At 45.9% G+C, this 25,387-nt stretch overlaps 4 protein-coding genes across 5 annotated transcripts; 3 read left to right on the top strand and 1 right to left on the bottom strand.

Annotated features, from left to right (window-relative positions):
- The first annotated feature begins 1,409 nt into the window (after positions 1-1,409).
- On the top strand, positions 1,410-8,802 carry LOC136467303 (serine carboxypeptidase-like 34). Its single transcript, XM_066465948.1, has 7 exons — positions 1,410-1,757; positions 6,974-7,081; positions 7,209-7,304; positions 7,440-7,921; positions 8,032-8,168; positions 8,249-8,447; positions 8,531-8,802. The coding sequence occupies exons 1-7, from the start codon at positions 1,484-1,486 to the stop codon at positions 8,681-8,683; spliced, it is 1,449 nt and encodes a 482-aa protein (XP_066322045.1). The 5' UTR covers positions 1,410-1,483; the 3' UTR covers positions 8,684-8,802.
- A 105-nt stretch (positions 8,803-8,907) lies between these two features.
- LOC136467306 (protein PEROXIN-4-like) lies at positions 8,908-12,255 on the bottom strand. Its single transcript, XM_066465951.1, has 6 exons — positions 12,090-12,255; positions 11,151-11,220; positions 10,627-10,746; positions 10,422-10,550; positions 10,182-10,311; positions 8,908-9,261 (listed from the first exon to the last, which is right to left on the bottom strand). The coding sequence occupies exons 2-6, from the start codon at positions 11,154-11,156 to the stop codon at positions 9,173-9,175; spliced, it is 474 nt and encodes a 157-aa protein (XP_066322048.1). The 5' UTR covers positions 11,157-11,220; positions 12,090-12,255; the 3' UTR covers positions 8,908-9,172.
- Positions 12,256-12,385: 130 nt separating this feature from the next.
- On the top strand, positions 12,386-16,799 carry LOC136467305 (proteasome subunit alpha type-2-like). Of its 2 annotated transcripts, XM_066465950.1 has the most exons (12): positions 12,403-12,498; positions 12,529-12,583; positions 12,700-12,776; positions 14,035-14,099; positions 14,197-14,243; positions 14,430-14,505; positions 14,855-14,922; positions 15,446-15,515; positions 15,778-15,863; positions 16,022-16,084; positions 16,165-16,230; positions 16,500-16,799. In XM_066465950.1, the coding sequence occupies exons 2-12, from the start codon at positions 12,543-12,545 to the stop codon at positions 16,546-16,548; spliced, it is 708 nt and encodes a 235-aa protein (XP_066322047.1). In that variant the 5' UTR covers positions 12,403-12,498; positions 12,529-12,542; the 3' UTR covers positions 16,549-16,799. The 2 variants fall into 2 exon arrangements, with proteins under 2 accessions (XP_066322046.1, XP_066322047.1); XM_066465949.1 differs by having other exon boundaries at positions 12,386-12,583.
- A 3,678-nt stretch (positions 16,800-20,477) lies between these two features.
- Positions 20,478-24,088, top strand: LOC136467302 (bifunctional nitrilase/nitrile hydratase NIT4-like). Its single transcript, XM_066465947.1, has 5 exons — positions 20,478-20,944; positions 21,606-21,785; positions 22,910-23,203; positions 23,348-23,629; positions 23,784-24,088. The coding sequence occupies exons 1-5, from the start codon at positions 20,800-20,802 to the stop codon at positions 23,951-23,953; spliced, it is 1,071 nt and encodes a 356-aa protein (XP_066322044.1). The 5' UTR covers positions 20,478-20,799; the 3' UTR covers positions 23,954-24,088.
- The last annotated feature ends 1,299 nt before the right edge of the window (positions 24,089-25,387 follow it).

The following is a 25,387-nucleotide window of genomic DNA, read 5'->3' as shown; positions in this document are numbered from 1 at the left end:
TTGGCTTATAAGCCATGGCTGAAAGTACTGCTGGCTGGTTTGGTGTGAGAGAAAAACAATGTTCAAGCCGTGGATTATAAGCCAGATACGAGCGAATAAGCCGAAACAAACAGGTTGTATGTTGAAATCTAATACGAAGGAGGGAACAGTGTTCACTGGTGACAAGAAAAACATTAATCGATTTCTCATGGCCCAAGAAGATGAGGAGAGGGGGGGAGGTAGAGAGAGTACTCCTCGTGTCCAAAAAGACCATACTTGTAGAGTTTGAATTTTATCACACACAAAATATACATATAGGTACTATCACTATTACATTAGGTGGGTCCCAATTATTTAAAAAACATCATACGGCTGAAAAAGAAACAACCGTTCACACATAAATCTCTCTAGCCTCTGGGAGTTTCGGACTCTCTATACAAATCGCGTCACTAGTCAAAAATAAAAAATAAAAAATCTGCCATACCTGCATGCGTGGATTAAGGGAGTACTCTACAAGGGCATTTTTGTAAATTCTCATCTATCATTGATTTTGTGCATGGTACTAGAAATGCAGTATTTATGGCACAGAGGGAGTAGTTTTTTCCTTTTCATGCAGCTCTAACTCAGCTATGGTCGTCCCCAAGGTCATTGTGGTCGTCTTGAGCATTTCTTGTTTGACGAAGAAAATTTTATTGATCTTGAACGATTACTAATGTGATACTCTTTTGTCCCAAGATAAATGAACGGCTAGAATCACCCTAAGTCAAACTGCAGTAGGTTTGACTAACTTTAATATCTACGCATCAAATAAGTATGTTATAAAAAAATATTTCATGATTTATCTAGTGATACTAATTTGATGATAAAAGTATTGATGCTCTTTTCTACGAATTTGGTCAAATTTGAATAGCTTGACTCAGGTTTCTTATGTAAGAAACTATTACTCATCTTTCTTTTTGAAAGGGTACATCATTTTTTTTGTTTAATTGCCCCTCTAGTTAGGCCCCGTTTAGATGCGAAAATTTTTGGCTTTTGGATACTGTAGCACTTTCGTTTGTATTTGGTAAAAATTGTCCAATTATAGACTATTTAGGCTTAAAAGATTCGTCTCGCCAATTACAGGTAAACTGTGTAATTAGTTATTCTTTTTACCTACATTTAATGCTCCATATATGTGCCGCAAGATTTGATGTGACGGAAAATCTTAAAAAATTTTGGATTTTGGGTGGGATCTAAACAGGGCCTTAGTGCATGATAGAAACCATATGTTGGGAGCGCCCTATGTCAAACTGTAACTGGTCTGACCACAGTAACACCACATAGCATAGATGCATGGCTGGCCCATAGTTGTGTTGAGTTACTGACGCAATCACGGCCGTCGGCCGCGGCCCTCCCCCGGTCAGCGGGGCCTGTGTTATATATAGCCACCCGGGGGCGATGTGACGACGCACCAGCAGCGAGGAGCTGAGCAGCGGCAGCGGCGCACCACGCATCCTAGCTCACGATGGGGCCTGCCTTCTCCTTGCTCGCGATTGCCCTCTCGCTCTGCTCCGTCGTTGTCGCGGCGGCCGCCGCGGCGCAGCAGGTGGACGCCGTGGCCGCGGCGCAGCAGGCGGCCGACCGCGTGGCGGGGCTCCCGGGGCAGCCGCCCGTGGGGTTCGCGCAGTACGCCGGGTACGTGACCGTGAACGGGACGCACGGCCGCGCGCTCTTCTACTGGTTCTTCGAGGCCACCGCGTCGCCCGACAAGAAGCCGCTGGTGCTCTGGCTCAACGGCGGTACGTATGCTCGCTTTGCTAGCTCACCGATCCTCTCCCTGTTCTGCGGCAGCGTACGTCGTCCTACACCTACCTGCACCATTTACTCCGCTGTCTGCTCGTACTTGACTCGCCATTAATTCCCTCGCGCTGCTTGTCGTTGCTGCGCTTCTAGCTCCATGATTGTCTTGGATAGAAGCTTCTACTGCTGCATGTTTCTTGTGCTTGGCGGCCATGGCTCATGTCTGCAACATGCATGTATGTGCCTGATGCCCTGACGAATTCTGCAGAGAAAGCGGTTAGGAATCGATCGAGAGATACAGATAAGGTGACGATGGCTCTGATAAGAGACAATTAGTTGAGACGTTCACTCTACCTTCGAAGTCGAGATATTGACTAAGAAGCGGAGTGGTTAGATACGTCGCTGAGAGCTGAGAGGTGAGAGGGAGCGATGCAGGACGTTGAGTTTATTCAGCACTACTTTTCAACCATGGAATATTATTTTTCTCTCACAACATTTCAGCATAAACACCAGTATAAGCTAAATTTCAGCATAAGCGGGCGTGCTGATAGCCTTGGTACTGGGAGCTTAGCTACAGTAGCAGTTAGCTAGGTGATGATGCATGTTTCGGTAAGATACTACTCAGCTGGAGTAGACTAGTCACTAGTCGCAGTACAATATTAGTCCCAACCGACAGGAGGGGAAGAGAGGAGCTAGCTATGCTATCACATCAAATAATCACGCTCACCATTAATTGGACGTTTCCTGTTGGAAGTTGATGGTGTAAGACTGTCTCCGACAGCCTAGCCATCAGGGCACTCAAACTCAAATCTATGTCGTCTATGTTGCTTTAGGTGAAAAAACGACGGTCCAACGGAGTACCCAAACCAAAAACCCAATTTGCGTCGGAGTCGAGTGGGAATCCAAATATACCTTTGTCTCTCTCCTCGACCCAATTCTCTGCCGCGCCAGCACAACCGTTTCGCGGGAGGGAAAAGAAGAGGAAAGTGCTCGAGCTCGGAGGTGTGGCACTCGGTGCAGGCCTTGGCCTCGCCGGAGGCCGGCGGGCCCTCGTCCGGATCCAGCGCCCCGTTCCCCTGCTGCGTCGGCGGAAGAATGAAACAGACAGTACGATTAATAAACACCCGCACCAACCCCGCATCCAGGACACATATCGAGCGAGGAGACCGTAGATCGGAGCTCACCTTCTCGACGGAGGAGTCCATCTCCGGCGACAGGACCGGCAGATCTACCACCGCGGAACCACTCCCTTCCTCTGTCTCTAGCCTCGCGGAGTCCCCGGCCGAGCCCTCTGGCACCCGCGCGCCACCCCCCCTGCGGGGATCTGGCGGCTGGACGTCGCGACAGCGGCGGAGCGAACGAGCGGGCCGCCGGTGAGTTGGGCACCTTCGATGAGGGCGTCCACAGGCTCGCGTCGGCGCTGGACGCTGGGACCAACGACGAGGCGGGTCCGTGGCGGGGCAAGGACCGCGGCGGGGAGTCACTGGCGGGGCGAGGTGGGGCAAGGCGGGTCCGCGGCGCTCGGCGGCGGCTTGGTGGGCGATGTTCTGGTTTCTCTTTTGCATCCTCCGTTGGAAAAGGGAAGTTTGGGTGCCTAGCCATTCTGCTGTGCGCGACCCAATCTATCAAATGCGTCTCGCATTTAGGTTGGGGCTGTTGGAGACAGTCTAACCTAAACGCCTTCTGAGTTGCTAGTCACTGTTTCCCACAGGACTTCTCTATTTGCCATTTAGTTGCACACCGTTTTGTACTACCCTATTGCACTTGCACACCATTCTGTTAACCTTAAACATAGCACATTTTATTCGAAAAAAAAACGTAGCTGATTTCAGTTCTCGGAATGTGGGATTTTTTTTTTTAAAAGAGAGGAAAAATACATATGCAGGAGTCAAAGTTCTTCATATGAAATTTACGCAAAGTTCCTACGATGATACTTCTGCACTCTAGACATTCTATCAAGTTGATAGTTGAAGCCTCCTAATCTAATTACATTAATTAAGCATCATGCATCTCTCTATATAAAAAAGGAATATTAGAACGGAAGGGGATAAAATTTCCACTGCGACTGCGATGCCCATCTCCTTCCCAATCCGAAATTGACCAACGCTATGTATGTGGTATGGTCAAGCAGAAAACGACATAGGACCCAGCTGTCAGCCTCACCAATGTCCCTCTTGCGCGTGCTCGATCAGTGCGTCATCAGCCGGAGTCGCTGGTCAGAAGAGATCGATGGAAGAGCATATGATTGGTAGATGCATACATATATGCAACACATTCTGTATTTCTGGTCCATTACTAGTGGTACTGATGGTACCCACTCGACGCAGAGTGCACCCATCGAGAAGGAGAAGGATATAGGCGCTACGCACTACGGCTGTAGCTGCTACCCACAGTGATGCTGAAGCTCCATTTGCTGACTCTGACTGCAAGGGCGAGCATGCTGGATTGCTGGCTTTGCTTGCATGGCAATATATGGCATGATCAGCTAGCACGCTGCAAGTCAGTAGTCAACACACGCTCCCGGAACGAAGGGTGTCGCTGTATGTTTCTTCTGAGCTATGAGTGAGGAAACCTTGTGGCCTAATTCACGTAGCCCGTCCTCGTGGGGATCTCTGCAGAGGCGTTGCCAACATCCCAAGCAAAGCGTGTCAGACAGTCAGAGAGGTCTAGCAGTGTTTTGGTTGCACCGGCTGAGCTGTTCGTCGGACCCCTGGGGTAATATGTTAGTAAGTTAGTTGGAAACGTGAACCGTCTAGCTAGGGAGGATGATTGAGCTATATATGTTATATTACTTGCAAGTTGGAAATGTCCTCCTGCTAGATATATCCTGTAGTCTCTAGCTACTAACTGATAAGACCCTGATTTCAAATCATGGTTCAAAAATAAGGATGTTGAGACAGTTTGTTCTAAGTTAATACTCCGTGCCTCTCGTGTAAGTGAAGTACTCTCTCCGTCCACAAAAGAATACGATTCTCGTTTTTCGAGAAATCAAATGAATTGAAGTTTTACCTTATTATAAAAATATACTAACATTTATGATACAAAATAAGTATCATTAAATTGACTATGAAATATATTGTCCTAATAAATTTAGATATTAATATTACTCAGTATAAACTCGATCAAAATTAAACTAGTTTGCATGACCTACATGCAACATATAGTTGTATTCTTTTGTGAATGTAGGGAGCAGTATAATTAAGACATTCAGACCATGAAGTCATAAGGGCAGCTCCAACGATTGACTTTTAAGCTAGTTCTAAGTATTTTTCTCATTAGAAGAGAGAAAAAAACATCCCAAACGGGGGTCACCGAATTGCTAGCGCAGTTGAGAGCTGGAAGTAATAAACAACAGAATAGTGGTGAGAGCAGGTACGGGAATTAGCATAGGTGAGAGAGAGTTCTTTCTCGAAATCCGTGCGAGACCAGCTAGGAGGTAAGCGCTAGCTCGCTCTTCTCCTCCTGTGCAGCCAATAGGGTTTGGCCAGAGCTGGCGATTTGTCCTCTGCTGGGACGCCATTAATCAAGAACTAAGCTTTTGTATACATTTTTAAGGTCACGTGAGAGTGCAATGGGTTCATCTATACTAAAAACTATGTGATAAAAGATAGTACTATTAAAGAGGTTGGCTTAAAAGATAATATCTAGGTCTAACCGTTGCGAGTTACCTGCTACCGATCGGTCAGACTGGCCATTGTCGTTTCGGCTTTTGTGGAGCCATCCAATCAGGTGCAGTGCTAGTACATAAGGTAGTTATGACAGAACAACACTGCTCGTACCTCCCCAGTCCAATCAGTTCCTGCAGGTAGGCGGTTAGGACACATGTGACGATTTTATTTCCAGTTTTGTGATGAACTGATGATATATATAGACCAAATCCGGGCATCCGCACTATAGAAAAACGCTGTCCCACATGCATGACTTAGCTGTTGATTATCCTACGAAGCTCCAGGGAATATACGAAGTACTGTAGCTATTAGTTTAGGGCATTCGACGACAATTTTCTTTCCAGTTTTCTGGACGGAGAAAAAGATCGAGCTATTTGCAGAAGCATAAAGGCAAACTCGATCTATCAGAGAATGACACAACCGCACAAGCGATTCCTGCCAAGAATTAATGTTTAAAGAGCGTGCTATGTGCAGAAGCAAAGCATCCATCCATGCATAAATCCATCATCTTTGCACTCTGCTGGGGAAGGATATACCAACCTAGAAAGTTGCTCGTCCCTTTGCGTTTGTATGCAACCACGGACAGTCGGACAGTACTGCACGATGTACGTACGTATACCGGCCCATGGGCATGAACCCACACCATCATGGCCGTGCAGGTCGCATGCGCGCAAAACGGCAAGAGGGAGCAGGTTGGCATGGCACGAAACGTATGTACGTACGTCGTCAGTACGTGCGCCACCAGCTAGCTAGCGATCCATCCGGCCAGACGACGACGGGCCGGGGACCAGGCCCGCAGGCCGGAGAAGAAAAGATGTGAACAAATGGTAGGTGGTGCGCTAGTAGCTGCGCAGCGCTCGTCCCACCTCCCAGTGCAAGGAGCGTAGTAGCGAGTGGCCGCGCCGCGCCGGTGGTGGCAAAACGGCCGGCTTGCATGCATTGACCGCGTGCTAGCCTCCGGCCCACCACAGCATGGCACTGTGCAGTGTGCACTCCACTACTGCGCAGCCGTACTCATCACTGCAGTCGCCGTTCATCAGCCGATCGATCCCGTGACAAGTCACGGACGGGATGGAGCGGCAGAAGCTAGCGCGTTGGTCCATAACCGCTGTAGCCTCTGCCTCTGCCTCTGCCTGTAGCTGTAGGTTTCCATCTCGTTGAAACTGCGACAACGATTCTTCCTTCTGACCGTCGCTGCTGCGCTGCTCTGCTTCCACTCTCCGGTCTCCACTGACCGGTCCTCGGGCGGCCTAGGCTATGATTGAGCGACAACTCGCGTCGTGTCGCAACGCGAACCTTGGGGTGTTCATGTCCCTGTCGGCTGTCGCGGCGGGGCTCCGTTCCCACTCGTCTGCTCTTCTCGTAATCATGAGCTAATAGCAGGACGTGTTTGGGTTTTCTTCGGCTCGAATTTGGATACCTGCTTTCATTTTAATTCAGAGATTATACTTGTAGTATCTAATAATGCTTCCTGGCCAGGATTTTTCTTTTTCTTTTTTTGGGACTGAAAAGTGTCATCGTCGTCGTCGTCGTCGTCGTCGTTGCAGGGCCTGGGTGCTCGTCGATTGGGTACGGGGAAGCGGAGGAGCTGGGGCCCTTCTTGGTGCAGAAGGGCAAGCCGGAGCTCAGATGGAACAACTACTCCTGGAACACAGGCACGTAATTAATGTACTACTGATATATTAAGACAGCACACAGTTGTAGTACATATATTATTAGTACTATATGTCGATACCTAAGGTTTCAGTTTGCTAAAAACAAAAACAAACCAACTGCACGCAGAGGCTAACCTTATGTTCCTCGAGTCCCCGGTGGGCGTCGGGTTCTCCTACACAAACACAAGCTCCGACCTGCTGCAACTTGGTGACAAGATCACCGGTATGTAATACGGTAGATCACGATCAACCACTGTAATGATCCCTTCCAAGACAAACAATTCCTTGGTTTTGGATGATTCCGGTCTCCAACCATATCTGAACTTACTCACTGACTGTCATGTTTCTGGTAATGCAGCTGACGACGCTTACAAATTCCTGCTCAACTGGTTCAAGAGGTTCCCGCAGTACAAGTCCCACAACTTCTACATCGCCGGCGAGAGCTATGCGGGGCACTACGTTCCGCAGCTGTCGGAGAAGATCTTCGACGGCAACAGGGCGGGGGCCAAGGAGAGCTACATCAACTTCAAGGGCCTGATGGTCGGGAACGCGCTCATGGACGACGAGACGGACCAGACGGGCATGATCGACTACGCCTGGGACCACGCCGTCATCTCCGACCGGGTGTACGGCGACGTCAAGGCCAAGTGCGACTTCAGCAAGGTGAACGTCACCGACGCCTGCAACGCCGCGCTCCAGGAGTACTTCGCCGTGTACAGCCTCATCGACATGTACAGCCTCTACACCCCCGTCTGCACCGACCCGGGCTCGTCGGCGTCGGCGTCCTCCCACCGGAAGGTCGCCGTCCACGGCGCCGCCCCGAGGATCTTCTCCAAATACGTGCGTGCGTTTGGGCATCCAAGCCTACTGTGCATTTCTGTTCAGGGATAGTACATGGCGTATTTCTTTTGCGAGCAACATGATGATGATCTCGTCTCCATTTTTTGCAGCGAGGATGGATCATGAAGCCGGCGGGCTACGACCCCTGCACGGCGGAGTACGCGGAGGTCTACTTCAACCGGCCCGACGTCCAGGCGGCGCTGCACGCCAACGTGACCAAGATCGGCTACAACTGGACACACTGCAGGTGCGTCGTCGTGTCTCGTTACTCTGAAAAAAATTCTTCAGGTTTCGGAGCACCAAAACCGAAACGTGCTGTTTGCGCAGCGATGTGATCGGCACTTGGAACGACGCCGCCTTCTCCACCCTGCCCATCATCCGCAAGCTCGTCGCCGGCGGCCTCAGGGTGTGGGTCTTCAGCGGCGACACCGACGGGAGGATCCCCGTGACGGCGACGAGGCTCACCCTCAACAAGCTCGGGCTCAAGACCGTCCAGGAGTGGACGCCGTGGTACGACCATCTGCAGGTAACACTAACTATCCCGACGAAGCAGCAGCTGGTTTTCGAGCATGGAGCTAACGCCTTACTCCGCCGAAAATCAAAAATCAGGTTGGTGGATGGACGATCGTGTACGAGGGCCTCACGTTCGTCACGATCCGCGGCGCCGGGCACGAGGTGCCTCTGCACGCGCCGCGGCAGGCGCTGACGCTCTTCAGCAACTTCCTGGCCGGCACCAAGATGCCCCCAACGGCGTTCACCTAGCTGCCCCCACTCGTCCGGCAAAGCCGGCTGATCTGGGGTTTTCCTTTTCGCCTTCTACGAAAGACGCAATTGTAATTCGATTGGGAAAAAAAAAGTTCAGGAATAAAAGTCATAGTGCTGATCACAATGCTCACAATCACAACGTATTGTGCTGCTGCCTCTTGAATGTGTCCTCCAAGAATGTCGCAGTAGCTGACAGCATATGAAACAAGAGACCTTCGGAGTGTTGCAGCCAGGGCAGGTACTGACTTAACTGATTACTAAAATAGATCAGTAGTAGCAACTGTTGAATTCCAGGACTTATTACATCACAGACAAACCATCGAGAATCCAGGATTTCTCCCATCTACCCCAGAACACAAACACACGCATATGAATGGTTAGGATTTAGGAAACAAGAACCACAGTTCAGACAGCACAAGGCAGACCTGACAACATGTACCGACGCATGGACTGACATATGCTCTTGGCTTGGCACATGTTCTACAGCTAACCTTTCTTTGGCATGGCCGCCAGCCTTGTATACATGCGGGCCATTGATTGATAGCCTCTAATATCACCCGACCGCAGGAGATTGCCTATCATCATTGAGCAAAAAGATAGCCAGAAAGTACAGACAGATTCAGAATATCAGATAGGTGTGTATCGGCAGTGCATCATTAATCAGAAAGGGATCTTGCAAGATGCAGAAGCTATATGTCTTGTCCACCACGTGTTCTAATAGTATAGATCGGTCCATGTTCATTAGTTATTATGTTCAAGCTTTCAGTTGGTCCATGTTTTGGTTCACAATGAAGAACCACGTTATATGGTTTATAACTGCACATTTAGAGGATCCTAACTCATGCTAGCGAAGAGTCCATTGATGGGATCATATTAAGAGAGAGAAAATACCTACATAAGTTTACAAAGTCAGTGAGATGAAGGTGGCATCTTTTGCTTTAAGGCCAAAAAATCACACAATAATCCATAAAGGTAACAAACAAATCAATTGATTGGAAAATGAGAAGGACCAGCGTCGCTTATTTTGGTCGGGCCATATTGTAATGGTGTAGAGTAATTAGGTCTAGAAGTTACAACAGCTAGTTGTATTACAAAGTTGTAATGCAACTGCTTAAAAATCTAGCTGTGCCATTGCATAGAAGTTCTGCTAACATTTGACAACTCAGAATGAATTTTTTTCTCTTTTGGCTACCACCTTATATTAGAGTTAAGAATGGTTCCCTTGCTGTGATGTCACTCATGAGTCCTGATACTTGATATGTATTCTCATCTAGATGTTCAGGCCTCCATTACAGCAATAGCTTAATATTTCTTATATGCCTAAAGTACCATATGTTGAAGTTTACAACATTTAGATTAATATTGTATCATTTCAGTCTAATTCGGAAAGATAGCGAAGTAGTAGAATGTCGTAGTTTTTCATGTAGTGTAGTTTGATATAGAGTGGAACATGAACATGGTACATAAAAAATCATAAGTAGGAAGAAAGAGGTACCTGAATCACAGTTAAGTGGGCTGTCTGGTTCAGGATGGGCCATCAGAGCAATTATCGCTCTAGAAACAGACTGAAGGGTCCATGCAGGGCTCCATGCATTCTTCAATATATCAAGACAAATTTCACCTGTCTAAAAACAGAAAAAAAGGAAAACAAATGTAACTAAACAGAAATTTCCCCTTCATCTTGAAGATTCACATTTAATAATTGATAAAACAGGGCATCACAGTCTTGTATAACCTTGAAATGCACGTTTGGGTGGAAAATTTTGGTCAAAAATCGAACTTGAGGAGGCAGCAGAGGATACTGCTCTGGAATTGCAAATGCAAGTTGAAACACACCACCTTCATAAGGTGTTTCAGAAGGGCCCTAACCACATAATAATATAGATAATTAGAAGAGGCGATAGTAAGCGGCTGATCTTGTTACTGCAATAAAAAGTTACCTTGATAAGAGCAGTCCACTTGAATATGTTAGAATCATCACATATTAATTGGATATCAGGGTCAGCTGACTTCTCTCGCTGTACCTCCTTGTACTCCTTGAAAAGCCTTGCCCTAGATGCCTAGAGATAAAAAGATATTGCCAAAAAGATTTAGGTTTCATGTTAAGAACCCTTGTGGCACAAAATATCCGATGGGCGTGGTGCAGGATTTGATGTAGCACGTAGAATTTTCCTGGATGACTATAACACCATACTGTAAGTAATTAACAGTTTCATTTCATTCATCATTAGTTAATTTTATATACTTACAACATACTTGAATCAATACACAAAAAATTAGTGGTAACGGGAAAAAGATCACATTGCTCACTATGAATGCAAATTGCTAGCTATAAGATCTTGCATAGTGGCATGACTGATGCATCAAGTAGCATAAGGAAACATGATCATTCAAATTTTATGGGATGACTGGCATATAGCACGGGTATGCAATCAATGTGCTAATGAAGCAATTGCAAACTCACCTGCATCTTCTCCTTTCTCTACTAAAGAGTTATGACCACAGTATTATATAGGCAAAGGTGTCACTGAATGCTGGAAAATAAGAAATAAGACTAAGTTAGAAAGATTCAGCGAAACTCTATAGTGGAAATGAACTATAACGAGCTTGTCACAGACAACAAAATACCAAACTAAGATTAAACATCATGGAGCTAGATTCAGAAAGCTAGCAATAATACACAAAAGCCATCAACTAGGCACTCAGCAGTCAGCAACAAGTTCTCATCAAATCAAATGGGAAAAAAGACTGGCACAACAAAAAATTGGGCCCCTGACTACAGAGTACATAGACACACAGAATGTTTATTGATCATAAATATTTCTTTCTTCTACCATCATACTCTAGTGAAGGTAAATGTGTTCCTCTAACTGCAGTCCAGGATGGACAAATTTCTAAAATTGTATCGTACAAAATCATCTGCTGGAATACATGAATCACACTTCAAACAAAGATATTAAATCATGCCAAGATCAAGCATCCACAACGGTGTGTACTAATGAAGAACCCGAGTCAATCTACCCCAGCTCCTCTTCAACTCTAAACGCCGGTGCCACCGATCTGGGTATTTGCCTGCCCCGCTCATCAGATCGACCATGCCCGGCGGGCAGCGGAGGACTTAGGATGCCATCCCGATTACAACAAATCGCTCAACCGAAACCGGTCAGGAACTTCAATTCCCCTGACCCGACGACATGAGCCGCTACTTTCCTCAACGCTTGTTCGGATGCGCATTTATTCGTCTCAATCCACATGTGTTGAAGTGAAATTAAACTAAATTTCATTCTATTTCACTCTAACACATGTGGATTGAGGTGTCAACGAGGCCTAAATCTTCTCTCAACCTCAACCGTATACGTATCGAAGGAAATATACGTGTTATGCGGGAAGAAATAGAGCGTACCAATCGAATCTTGGGCTTATGGCACCGGGGGCTCGACTCCGGCGTGGGGAAAGTCACCGGAGAGCAGGGAGGAGCTGCTGCAGCGACGGTGGGCAGTGGCCGTCGGAAAAGGTAATCGGGGGAAGGAACCGGCCAACCGGGGAATGTGGAAGTATAGAATTGGAGAAGAGGAGGCGGTGGGCCCAGCTCAGCCCAGCTGCAAACTCTATTTTCGTCACCAACTCAGATAACCGGCCCAAATCCAACTTGGACTCCAGCCCAAAGGTTTCTTCTTGCGAAACACTCCACTCACCTTTTCCTCCTGGGATTCCACCTCTTCCCCCACTCCGTCTCGTCGTCCTCTTCCCCTTCTTTTCCTCAGCCGCCTCGCTCCCTCGCTAGCAGCAAAACCTTGCCACGAATCGCCGACACTCCAGCCCGGAAGAGCCAACGAGGTGACTGCGCGCTCCGGCCATGGGTGACAGCCAGTACTCCTTCTCCCTCACCACCTTCAGGTTCGTGCTCCCCTCCCTACGTCTCTCGCTTGCTTGTCCCCTCCATCGAGATCGGGGGAGATTTTGTGTCGTTACGGTGGTTTGATTTGACCTTTTTCCGGTTGATTTCGCTGCAGCCCGTCGGGAAAGCTTGTGCAGATCGAGCACGCGCTCACGGCTGTCGGATCCGGGCAGACCTCGCTCGGGATCAAAGGTTCGATTCGCGCAGCAATCCCCTCTCACCCCTCTGATTTCTGATGTTGGTATTTTGCCGTTGCTATAGGTAGCGAGAAGTTCGTGACCAATTTGAAACGGCATTATGACGTGTTATCTCGTGCACAACATTAGGGCATTGCCGAGGGTTTAGAATTATGGTCCTCTTGGTGGAGTGTATTATTTTGGGTTTGTGTTCGCGTATTTGTGTCTTAACTTTGATCAGGGTTTTCACCCTTTTTCGTGTGTTTGTGTCTTAGCTTTGACTAGGGCTTTCATCCTTTCTCGTTATCATCGCAGTGTTAATTGAGGATGCCTAGATGTAATTTCAACTGTGTATATAGTTGTGATTTTCTTGTCTCCTAGATACCTACACACATTATGGATTGCTTGGGGCATTGCATGATTCAAAAGTTTAGGTTGAGAGGTGCACAGACACAAAAAAAAAAACACTGACTAATCAAAGATTATTATACCAATTTTAGTCACTATTAAGATTATTTCTCTAATCTAACGCGTATTATCAAGTCATTTGAGGTTGGGTTTGTAAATTCCTTGATGACTATTGGTGCTAAACTGCTTATACATTTGACAAACTTTCCCTAATTTTCCACCATGTGCATGCTTAGATCTGCCCAAATTTTCTTTGTTCGTAATGCTTGTCGTGCTGTAGAAGTTGATGCAGATCTAGTGTTGTCTGGATGCTTCGATGTTGAATGGGGACTGTTGGAAATTGCGAGTTTGTTTGCCCACTTCATATCCAGAGCACTGACTAACACAAAAAGGGGCAGACCCAGTGCCGGAGGCTCCCACATGAGTGGGGTCTGCGGAAGGGAAAAACCAAGGCAAGCCTTCCCCCCGCAAAATCTGCGGAGAGGCTGCTTCGAACCCGCGACCTGGTGACTCAGTGAGACAGCTCTCACCACTGCACCAGGCCTGCCCTTCAAGAGCACTCACTAACACAGTTGCACAGAAATCAGCTAATGGTTCCTCTCAGCCAAAGATGGGCTGTGGAAGTTAAAAGTTATTTCAAACTTCATGAAGATTGTTATTTGAACTTCCTAATTAACATGATATTTGACATTCCTTATGAAGTCATTATTGATAGGTTCAGTAGCTGTAGTGTAATGATTCGCCATGCTGGTCTTTTTCTCAGTCGAATTGTTGTATTCTATGTAGTATACATGTTCACTGGTTAGGCAGTAAAACCATTTTCTTTTACTTGTGCTTCTTAATTCTGGAATATGTCTTGTTTGCAGCTGCCAATGGTGTAGTCATCGCCACTGAGAAGAAATTGCCTTCTATTTTAGTGGATGAAACATCTGTATGTGTACCTAAGTTTTTGAATTTTCTATTTGCCACATTCTTGCCCTTCCTCTATCCCAAGTGCTAAACAGATACCTGTGTGAAATACTTTCCAGGTGCAAAAGATTCAGGCACTAACACCAAATATTGGAGTTGTCTACAGGTACACAGTCTTGGTTGATCTTGTATTCATTTTTATATTGTAGTAGTATTTTGGAATTGGAATACATTACAATTGTGTTGAAGTTTAATGTGATTGTTGAAGTTATGGACCTTTAGTACATCTTCTCAATTGCCAAGTCTTTCTCTATTATGTTTTACTCATGCACTTTTCTTGCACTGTTTTCAGTGGGATGGGTCCAGATTTTCGTGTTCTGGTGAGAAAAAGTCGAAAGCAGGCACAGCAGTATTATCGGTTGTACAAGGTATACCTTTTGTCAATTTGTTTAGTTTAGATTTCTGGAAAATATTTCTGTATCTGGTAAGAGACTTCTTACAGTCATTAGAGGTATGAAGAGGTACCTTAATATGATCGTATCTAAGTAGGGGTGGCATCGATTTTTGGTACCTAGGATAAATCGGGTACCTTAGGTACTAACTTCATGTTTTCATTTTGGTACCTCCTTGTATCTTTTCAAGGATAGTTAAAAAAAGTTCTCATATGTTAAAGACATCATTTGAAATGAATTTGTAATTTTAAAAACGGTCTCTTCTGCAAGCTTGCTGTCAAGTAGATAAATGTGTTTTTAATTATTGTTTCATTGTCAAATGCAGGAGCACATACCTGTAACACAGCTTGTACGAGAGACTGCTGCTGTCATGCAGGAGTTCACACAGTCAGGGTATGTAACTAATTAAGCTGTTCATATTTACGCGACTATCTGCATGGTTGTATAATATAATCGGTATTTAAATAAATTTTTTATATTAAAAGTATACACTTTGCATAACATTGTATTGTTTTAGCTGTTTTTAATCCCTTATTTGTACATTACCTAAATGTATTGCAATCACTTTTAAAGATCTTATAGTATCCCTGTGTGCTCTCCAGTTATTGATTTTCAATTAATTGGTGATTTTAAGTGGTTGAGGGTTAACTATTATTTAGTTGCCAAGCAAGTCAACCAGCATCATACATAAAATATGCACTATATATATGGCATTTAGTAGCTATTTCCATTTATTGATGCACTTGATGTCGTTTTGATGGCTTGAACAAAAAGTTAAACTAATAGAGTTTGCTGGGATGTACACCATCTGGTCAAAACACATACTAGCCTCTATTGTTTGGTGTTAAGGTGATTCATGAGAGCCTGAGATAGGTATATGGTAATGAGTTTTATTTGTGATCTTTGTTTGTTTCAGTGGTGTAAGACCATTTGGAGTATCGTTGTTGATTGCCGGGTATGATGACAATGGCCCGCAGTTGTATCAGGTATACTGCAGAATCTACAAGATAGAAACCTGTTTATTTTTACTCCAATTATTCTAAAGCCTACTTCGACACAGAATGTCAACCTCACAAATTTATATATTGTTCCCACATATGATTTAGTCATAACTTACAAGAGATCCTCACAAGTAGTACTTATAAAGCGGAAAATGTGTACTTTTGTGCTAACAATCACCATGATATTGTAGGATGTATACCTTCATAATAAATTCAGGATAACTGACATTGTTGGCTATTTCTTCAGGTTGATCCCTCAGGATCATACTTCTCCTGGAAAGCATCAGCCATGGGAAAAAATGTGTCCAATGCAAAGACGTTTCTTGAAAAGAGGTAGTCTCAATGTAGTAATGTTGTGCACTTGCTCTAGGCACTGTTGTGAGTTGTAACATAGTACGGCTTTCATTGATTAAAATAAGCAGCACGTATGCCATAACGGATCATCCTTTCCCTCTTTGATTTCACATGTTATATTTATGGTTTCATTGTAGATACACAGAAGATATGGAGCTTGATGATGCCATCCACACTGCAATTTTGACTCTGAAAGAAGGGTATCACATCCCACTTGTATTTCCTTAGTTTAGAAACATCCTATGTAGTTACTAATTGGTTCTGGATCTTGGACTTGCAGATATGAGGGGCAAATTTCCTCCAACAATATTGAAATCGGAATTCTTCGAGCTGACCGTGAGTTCAAGTAAGTTTTACAGACTCAATCTTACTGCCACTTTTATGTGATTAATGTTCCCTCTTGTCTCATCAAATGATTAAATTATTGCATCATTCATTTGCTCCCTGACTTTACAAAGATTCTGTGACTTGTGCCCCTCTGGCTGTTGGGGAAATGTTTGTGTTTACTCTGTTTTTGTTATTGTTGCAAATCTAAAGCTATTCGATGATATTACAGACTCCTTGCTACAATCAAATGGTTTGCTGAGAACTAACAGTTCCATATACACAATACAGAGTTCTAAGCCCAGCAGAGATCAAGGATTTCTTGGAAGAGGTGGAGTAAGTTGCCTGTTGACGATTTACTGTTTCGAACAACAATAGCAGCATCACTTATGAGCAGCCAGCCTGAAAGCTTGTCTTAGTTTTATCACTCTGTAAACTGATTTGCTCCAGCAACATGTGGTGCTTACATTTGAACCCTCCTGAATGCATACTGTAGACAAGTGAGAGAACGTAAGATGGATGTTGTATTTGACAATACTCTCTGCAGCTTGTTTATTTATGTGATTCTCGTTCCTGTGGACCGTATCGATACCCAGGTTTTTATTGTGGCCTATTTGGGAATTTTGATCCTCGCTCTAGCATTGTAGATTTGCTGGAGTGATTGGATGTCGTGGCTGCAAAAAATCGAGTTCGTTATCCTACTGATGCACTTTAGGCGTGTGATGAGTTGTCTCAACCTGATGCGCCCGTGCAAGAGATGCTAATCTTAATAACGGTAAAAGGTTAATGGGAATGTTCGCTGCAGGGACGGGCTACGACTGTATCTTTTGATCGCAATGTTACTGTAGATTGAACTACAGCAGCTGCCGCCACAACAGCTTTTAGCTGAACTGAACACGGCCAATATTGTCTAGCAGCGTTGGCCGATCAAACCGAAGCCGATGCAGCCAAGTCAGCGTTTCCTCCGGAGAAAACGGGCAGAGATTGAGGAAGGCCCCGATGCAAATTGTTTGCTCCTTGATCAGCGATGACATGCAGCCGCTGGTCGCTGGTTTGTGCAGACACGTGCTATGCCGCTCGCCAGCCCAATATTGCGGCACCTGTTGATTCTTACTGAGCTAGCTAGCAAAATATATAGTGCAAACCACTTACTAGATAGAACACATGAAAATCAATTTGACTTCGGTCGCTTAAAAATCTAAAATTTAGCACATTCGTCATAGTGCATACAAATATGTCACATGCAAAAATTAAGATGCAAACTCACCTTAAAAAAAATCATATGAAAATAGTAAAATTCAGATGAAGGGGCAGGGGTGCCGACGCGTCGCGCAGCTGATTCGTCGACCGAGGTGGCGGGGCGCCGTGTAGCAGAGCAGGACCGCCCGCCGGGCGTCTTACGGCCGGGGAATGGAGGCAGTAGGGCGGCCCGCCTGGGGCCGGGGAGCGGAACCGCGTGAGGTGGAGACGTGGAACTGCTACGCTGAGTCACCGCAGGGGAAGGCAGCGGAAGCAGAGAGGAGCGGCGGGCGCGGAGGTTGGCGGCGCATGAGCACGAGTGGAGCAGTCCGAGGGCCGAGGCGGAGGAGGCGAGTGCTCGGTCGAACGGGTTCGCGACCATTCGCGACGGCCCGGTTCACGGCGTAACGGGTAGGAGATCCGCGAAGACCCCGATCGAATGGTTGATTTCACTTGTTTGCCAGATCGAACGGTTAGTATGTTAACAGGCGACGTGGCCCGATCCGGTAGCCCGGTTTTCTGGTGCTGCTTTCGTATAGTTAAAGATGTGCACTTAAGGATTTTGTCTTTTAGTGCACATGCATCTTATTGTCATTTTCGTTTTATTTTTTCTAGTTTGAGTTTGTATATCAACATGTGCATGTGAGTACATATTTATCTGCCATATGAATATGCCAAATTTTAAAATTGTTTGAGCGACCGAAGTATATTTCTTGAATTGGATTCCATGTTTGCACGTAATAGGTGGTTCACTGTACATGTTTTGCCGAGCTAGCATCGCATCCTTGGATGTTACGGATTCACCCAGATCAAACGCCGGAAGGGTAGACGCTCTGGCAATGGGACGAATTCGGGGCGGGTCGAGTCTCCACGTACCCAAATCCAAAACCCGAAACCACCATATATACTGTTTCGGGTGATAATCTAAACCCGAAACCAAACCCGATTAATCTTGAAAACCCGATTGGTTGCCCGAAACCTGAAACCCACTATTATATGGCAATACAAGAAAACAATAAGAAATTTCAGCAACACATCCATGATATATACTACATATTCACATATACAAACAAGAGGTGGTAAACAACAATACAAGAAAACAATAAGGAATTTCAGCAACACATCCATGATATATACTACATATTCACATATACAAACAAGAGGTGGTAAACAACACATAATTTCGTGACTCAACTTAGAACAAATCTAGTAGCTCACACAAAAAAGTATTAATAAAACACTTGAGCTTTTATTAAAAAAATGATATATTTCAGGCCTTCATCGGATATCCACGGATAGAAACCAAAACCCGAAAACCGAATCCGATAAATTTAGAATCCCCAAACTTGAAAACCGTGGGAGAACCTGAAATCTGGGGAGCCCCCATCCGAAACCGCACTACTGTCATGTCTCCGCGCGCCTGCGCTAGGTGGTTGCGTTGTCGGACCGTGACGCTGCACACGAGGCAAAAATGGAGAAATTTCAATATTTGACATCCAATTCGTAGGCCTCTCAATATTTGACCTTGGACACGCGAATTCTTTAGATTTGGGGAATTTCTCAGATTTTCTCTTTTTTTATACTAGAAGAATACCTCGCGCGTTGCTGCGGCGATTCCAGATAATTTTAAAAAAATTAGACTATTTATATTTATAGTTATATGAATGAAACTATCTTAAATTAATTTCGGTGAATGGTTTGACATATTGATGTGCAGCCTGTTCGGTTGGCTGGTTCGTTTATATGAGAGAGAAGTACTGCTGGCTGGTTCATATAAATAGTGTCCATGTGAGGGGGCTGGCCAGCCAACCCCAGCCGAACAAGCGGGTGGACAGCTAAATGCACGTTAGTGGATAAAGAGATAATTATCATAATTACATGTGCTAGTTGGCTATAATTGCAAATTCTAATAAATTGTTGATGTTGATAACTTATATGTTGAGAAAAATATCTAGTGGAGTTTAGTTTTATAAGGGTATATGATAGGATTTCCAATTATCTCTTCTCACTCCTCAGCACTCACCCTGGGCATAATTAACCGAAGACCGAAGACCGAACCGAAAAGACCGAGACCGAGACCGAAAAGACCGAGACCGAAAAGTTCGGTCATGAGTTCGGTCCTGGCTCCCAACTAACCGAAGTAACCGATAGAAGTTCGGTCATATGTGTCGGTTAACTGAAGTGACCGAACTGACCGAAGTTCTTGTTCTATACTTCTGTTATGTCATTATGTGTGATTGTGATTTGTGAGAACTGAGAAAGTTGTGTGCTAGAACTTGTCATAATAATGTGTGGTTTGTTTTATATATTGTGTTGTTATTTTTTTGCCTTCAAATAGCAAGCATACTGTTGAAAATTGCTATAGATTCTGCTATTGTTTGTGGCTGCTACTCAGGTCCGGTTAGTTCGGTCGTGACCGAGACCGAACCGAACTAACCGAGACCGAACTTCCTCGGTCTTCGTTTTTTGCAAAGACCGATCGGTCCCAGGTTTCTAATGACCAAACTGACCGAATAACCGAGGAACCGAACCGATCGGTTCGGTCTGACCGAATGCCCAGGGTGACTCAGCACGTGGGAAAAGACTAAAGTACCCCGCCTTAAATCCCCTGGCGTCCGCTGGCCTGTTCGCGTTTTTTTTTTTTTCGCTAGCTTCGTCGCGACCGCGAGCGCGACTACCCGACGCCGCCGCCGGAGCCCGCCCGTCGCTGTCAGCCGCCCGCCCTGGTCGTCCCCTGCCTGCCGCCGCTGTTCCTCCGCCCGCCGCCGTTCCGTGGCCCGACGGCCCAGGGTTTGGGCCGGCAGTGGTGAGGCGTCGCCGGAGGCCGCCCGCCGCCGGTGGCCGGCCGTCACTCCTCGCCCGAAGATGCCCGCCGCGACAGATGGCCGTGAGGAGGCGCACGAACCGAGGGCGGTGGGGAGCACGAACGATTGCAGAGCGGGCGTTCAGGTTCAGAGGCGGGGGTTTTTTCGGTCTTTTCCCGTGTGATGAGGTGTGAGAATTCACGTGCCCAGGGTCAAATATTGAAAAGCAACTGTATGTGAGAGGCTGCGATTTGAGGGTAACCCTGCAGAGAATTTTCCCCACAATTCCACAAAACCGCCACTCCCCCTGCTGACGCTGACGGATGGGGTGGTGCTCCCCGTCCACTTCCCGGCAGCTCCTCTCCACGGCCTCCCTCTTCGCCCTCGGCGCGGGCCTCCTCGCCTTCGGCATCCACCTCTCCTACGTCCACATCGAGCCCCAGCGCGCTCGCACGCTCGCTCGGGACCAGTTCGTCCGCGACTACCTCCGCAAGAAGCACGACAAGTAGCCCGCCGTCCTTCAGGCAATCGCTTGGTAGTCGGAGACGATGGCCCTGGCCCCATCGAGCTCCGGCAGCGAGCCCGTGATCCCGGAGGTGGAGATGAACGCCGGCGCCGACCAGGCCGCCTCAACGGTGCGGGTCACCGTCGTTCAGGCGTCGTCCGTGTTCTACGACACCCCTGCCACTCTCGGTGCGTGTAATTTTGCTCTCTCTACCCGTTATGTTTGCTGTTGTTACAGTAGCGCCTGTGGTGTTCGATTCGTTGTCTCGCCCGTGCGGCTGTTTAGATTGGTGCTGCGCGCTAGGTGTTCGCTTGTTTGTCTCGGCAAAACTAGCTTACTGAATTGTGTATAGTGATGGCTAGTACTCGTAAAAGTTGTTGAGAAAATCGTTTAATTGAATAGTGACAGTGTCATTATGTGTAGCTTCATTTCTCTAATACAATAGCAGTTGATTGACATGATGGCATCTACTTCTAAGGAGACATCGTTCTCTACTACTGGTGATAATGATCCATTGATCCTAGACATATGGAGCATTTGGTTTTCTCATGGTGAATCACTATCAGCTAGATGAGAAAAGGAATTTTTATAGTGGTTTGTGTGTTGTGTGGACAGTTTTTCTTGCTTGGAGCCTGGAGGATGAGGTATTTGAGGTACGACATACAGGCATTTGAGGAAATAAAATCTTTATGGGCTTGCTACTAATACTATGTGACACCTCAGTTTCTACCCAGTACTAGGGTCTCATATTCACATCTTTTTTTTTACAATAATCCTTTTATCAGCTTTAAGTCTTGTAGCATTAGAGATGTGACATTTTGTAAATCTCTTCTCTGCATTATGTTTCAGATAAAGCGGAGAAATTGATAGCAGAGGCAGCTGGGTATGGTTCACAGTTGGTTTTGTTTCCGGAAGTCTTTGTTGGTGGCTACCCACATGGATCTACCTTTGGATTGGTTATCGGCAATCGAACTGCCAAAGGAAAGGAAGACTTTCAAAAGTATCACGCATCTGCCATAGATGTGCCTGGTATTCTAAATGATGTTAATGTATCCTTGTTCTACATTATTTTTCACGAGGATTACCATGCTTTGTTCTTTGGGGTAGAAACTTTACCCTTTTGTAATTATAATATGCTCACAATAATCTTGTAGTGTGAACTGCAGTCTTAAGAATGAAGCACAAACCTAAGGAATTGTAAGCAACTGCCTCATTAAAATATAAAAATGGAGGGTATAACCTCTAATTTGCGGTCCATACGGCAAGATGATATATTGCACCTGGTGCTGGTTGCATATTACTGAACGGAAGCACTTGAAACATGCATTTAGTTTCTATTTTAGATTTTAGGATACTAGTATAGGAAGTGAGCATAGCTGAACATATTGGAGTGTGAGGTGTGGTTGTGCATCTCAACAACCCAGATTCAATTCCTTTTCAATTTGAATTCCGTTGCTTATTTTCTTCTTAATGGAAAACAACCTAGTTCCTCCAAGGTTGGGAAATGGGGTGGATTATCCCTTGGAAGTAGAGTTATGTGGTTGACAGTCTTGAAAAACAGCATATTTTCTTCCATGAGCATATGTATCCATTTTTCTCACTCTTGGCAAGTTTTCTGACAATGAATACACAAAACACATTGATGCTTGGTAAGGCAGTGCTATTTCCCCTCAGTCGGTTAGGTGACCCAGCGGCACTCCTCAGGTCCTGGGTTCGACTCCCCGTGGGAGCGGATTTCAGGCTGAGGTTAAAAAAATCCCCTTGCCCGTCCCCATGTGCCAAAGCGCAGTGGAAGGCTCCGGCCCGGTTCTCACAGGGTTACGGCACCTCCTGCGTCAGGATGGGGGCGGGGGTTCGGGGGTTTTCTCGATCTGTGTGAGAAGATATTCTTCTTAAACGGAAAACCCGGGGGCCGTCATAACCCCCCGCAGGTCGAGTTTTTTTAAGGCAGTGCTATTTCTAGAATTTGCACTGAGCATGTTTCTAACTTTGCTGTTTTACATTAGATGATTCTCATTCTAGTTTATAGCGTGTACCAGCATTACCTACTGTCACCCATGCTTCCTGCTTGATATCTTTTACATGTTACGAAGGGTGTGTAGTACACATCTGTTATTTCTATAGAGCACTTTACAAACATTTTATGAATGCAGGCCCAGAAGTGTCCCGCTTATCTGCATTAGCTGGAAAATATAAGGTGTATCTGGTGATAGGGGTGGTTGAGAGGGCAGGATATACACTTTACAACACAGTGCTCTCCTTTGATCCGCTGGGAAAATACCTAGGGAAGCACCGCAAGGTCATGCCCACTGCACTAGAACGAGTATTCTGGGGGTTTGGAGATGGATCTACAATACCTGTCTATGATACTCCGCTTGGAAAAATCGGTGCTCTCATTTGCTGGGAAAACAGAATGCCACTTCTCAGGACGGCCATGTATGCCAAAGGTATGATTCCTATTTCTTGGAATTTGTATTTTAAATAAAGAGGGCTGGGATATACTTTGGAACCACAAGGTGTAATGGTAAATTGCACAATGTCTCATGTACTTGAGTTTATCTTTCATGCTGAATCATCCTATGTTTGTGCAGGTATTGAGATATATTGTGCTCCCACAGTTGATTGCATGCCAAGTTGGCAGTCTTCTATGACACATATTGCCCTTGAAGGGGGATGCTTTGTGCTGTCAGCGAGCCAGTTCTGTCACCGAAAGAACTATCCTCCCCCTCCTGAGTATACATTTGGTGGCCTAGATGAAGAGCCATCCCCGGAATCTGTCGTTTGTTCCGGAGGGAGTGTCATCATTTCACCATCCGGAACAGTGTTGGCAGGTCCCAACTATGAAAGCGAGGCCCTTCTCACTGCTGACCTGGGTAAGAAGCCGGGGAATTCACATACTAAATTCTACTCAAAATATCCCACTTATGTTCATATGGTCATATGTCCTGGACATGGTATGCTAGCTATATGCTTGAATGATTTATTCCACACAACTCTCACTAGAAGCTGGCTGTTGTGGTTCTGCAGACCTTGGAGAGATTGTTCGAGCCAAGTTTGATTTCGACGTGGTGGGTCACTACTCGCGACCTGAGGTGCTGAGTTTGGTGGTGAAAGCTGATCCAAAGCCCGCCGTCTGCTTCACTTCCGCATCAGAGAAGACTAACGCTGGAAAGGCCAATGACGTCTTGAAGACCTAATGATCACACATCTCTTATCTTATATAGCAATTGCAAGTTGCCATTGCATGAAAGTTATTGCGGACTTCTGTTCAGTAAACTAGACCGACTCCTAAATAATTGCACTAATTTTCGACACTTTTTTTTACGGACTTATCAGCCATCTTGGAAATCTTTTACATATGAAACATGCGCCCAAACCGCGGCCAGCCAGCGTGCCACGTCACGGGTGGTCAAGATCGGGTGATCCGTGGTCATTTTATGAAAAAACCCTTCTATTTTTCGGAAATCAACCTGCGCTCTAGAGGCTCTCTCAGAATATTTTGCAAAAAACACCTCAGATTATTTCCAAATCTACCCACAGTATAGAACGGATGGGCTTCGGTTTTTTTTTGCAAAAAAGACCTTCACTTTATCAAAAATCAACCCGCGCTCTAGAGACACTCTCAACAATTTTTGCGAAAACCTCCTCAGATTTTTCTCAAATCAAAATACAGGCCACCTTTGATTATATCTCTTTTTTTTCAAAAAATAAATTAGCTGAAACTTTAAAATTGCATAGTAAATCATGGAAAAATTGTAAATTAGAAAATCAAGTTGATCTGAAATCCTAACGAGTAGAACTATGCAGTGCATCCATAATATCACATGTTTTAGTAAGGATTTTTTTCATATAAACTTTTAGGGTTATTTTGATCTAAGCCATTACAATTCTTCGAGTTTTAAGAAACGTCATTATAATTCACCTATTCGGAGATTTGCCATTACAATTTTATCTCTCCCGCGTTCTTGCCATTTTCTACGGCTGCCACGTACCAGGCCCACTGTCAGGCACGTATGCCTACGGGAAGGCGTACGGACGTCGAGTCCCCGTCTCCTCCGACCGAGCCCGCTATTGCTCGCACGCAGGCCGCCGCGGATGAGCGATTGAGCGCCGTCGCTCCGTCTTCGTCCCCCACGGGTAGCCGCCAGCAAGGGAGAGGTGTGCGTCCTCTCCATAGATGGTGGCCCTGCGCCGCGCTGGTGCGCCTGGAGGCCGCACTGCAGTGACGCGGCTCGCGGACTTCTTCGACGCGGCGACGGGGTCCGGCGTAGGAGGCATCCTGGTAGCCCTGCTGTTCGCGTGCGCCGTTCTTCTTCTTGACCATCAACGCCACAGAGTGCGCCGCGCACGACTTTCGACTGTGGGAGGCGGCCTGCACGCGAGGAGGAGCGCTCGCCCGTGGCTTGCCAGTCTCGACGCGGCCTATTCGCGGCGACCGGCGGCCTACAGGTTGGTGCGCACTGTAACACCTCTGGTGTTTTGACGTAGCACTAAAACTTGACATGCCATCATATGCATTGCAAAGCATTCATGAAGTAGAAAATTTTGAATGCATTCACTAAATAAGCTTTATTTCATAAGTTGTTATTTTATGTGTGATGTAATTCAAACTTTAAATAAAGATCATGACA

Source organism: Miscanthus floridulus, chromosome 7 (genome assembly GCF_019320115.1).
Source record: "Miscanthus floridulus cultivar M001 chromosome 7, ASM1932011v1, whole genome shotgun sequence".
In the NCBI taxonomy this organism is placed as follows: domain Eukaryota; kingdom Viridiplantae; phylum Streptophyta; class Magnoliopsida; order Poales; family Poaceae; genus Miscanthus; species Miscanthus floridulus.
Note: the sequence above shows the minus strand (reverse complement) of the source record. Positions and strands in the feature narration are given on the sequence as shown.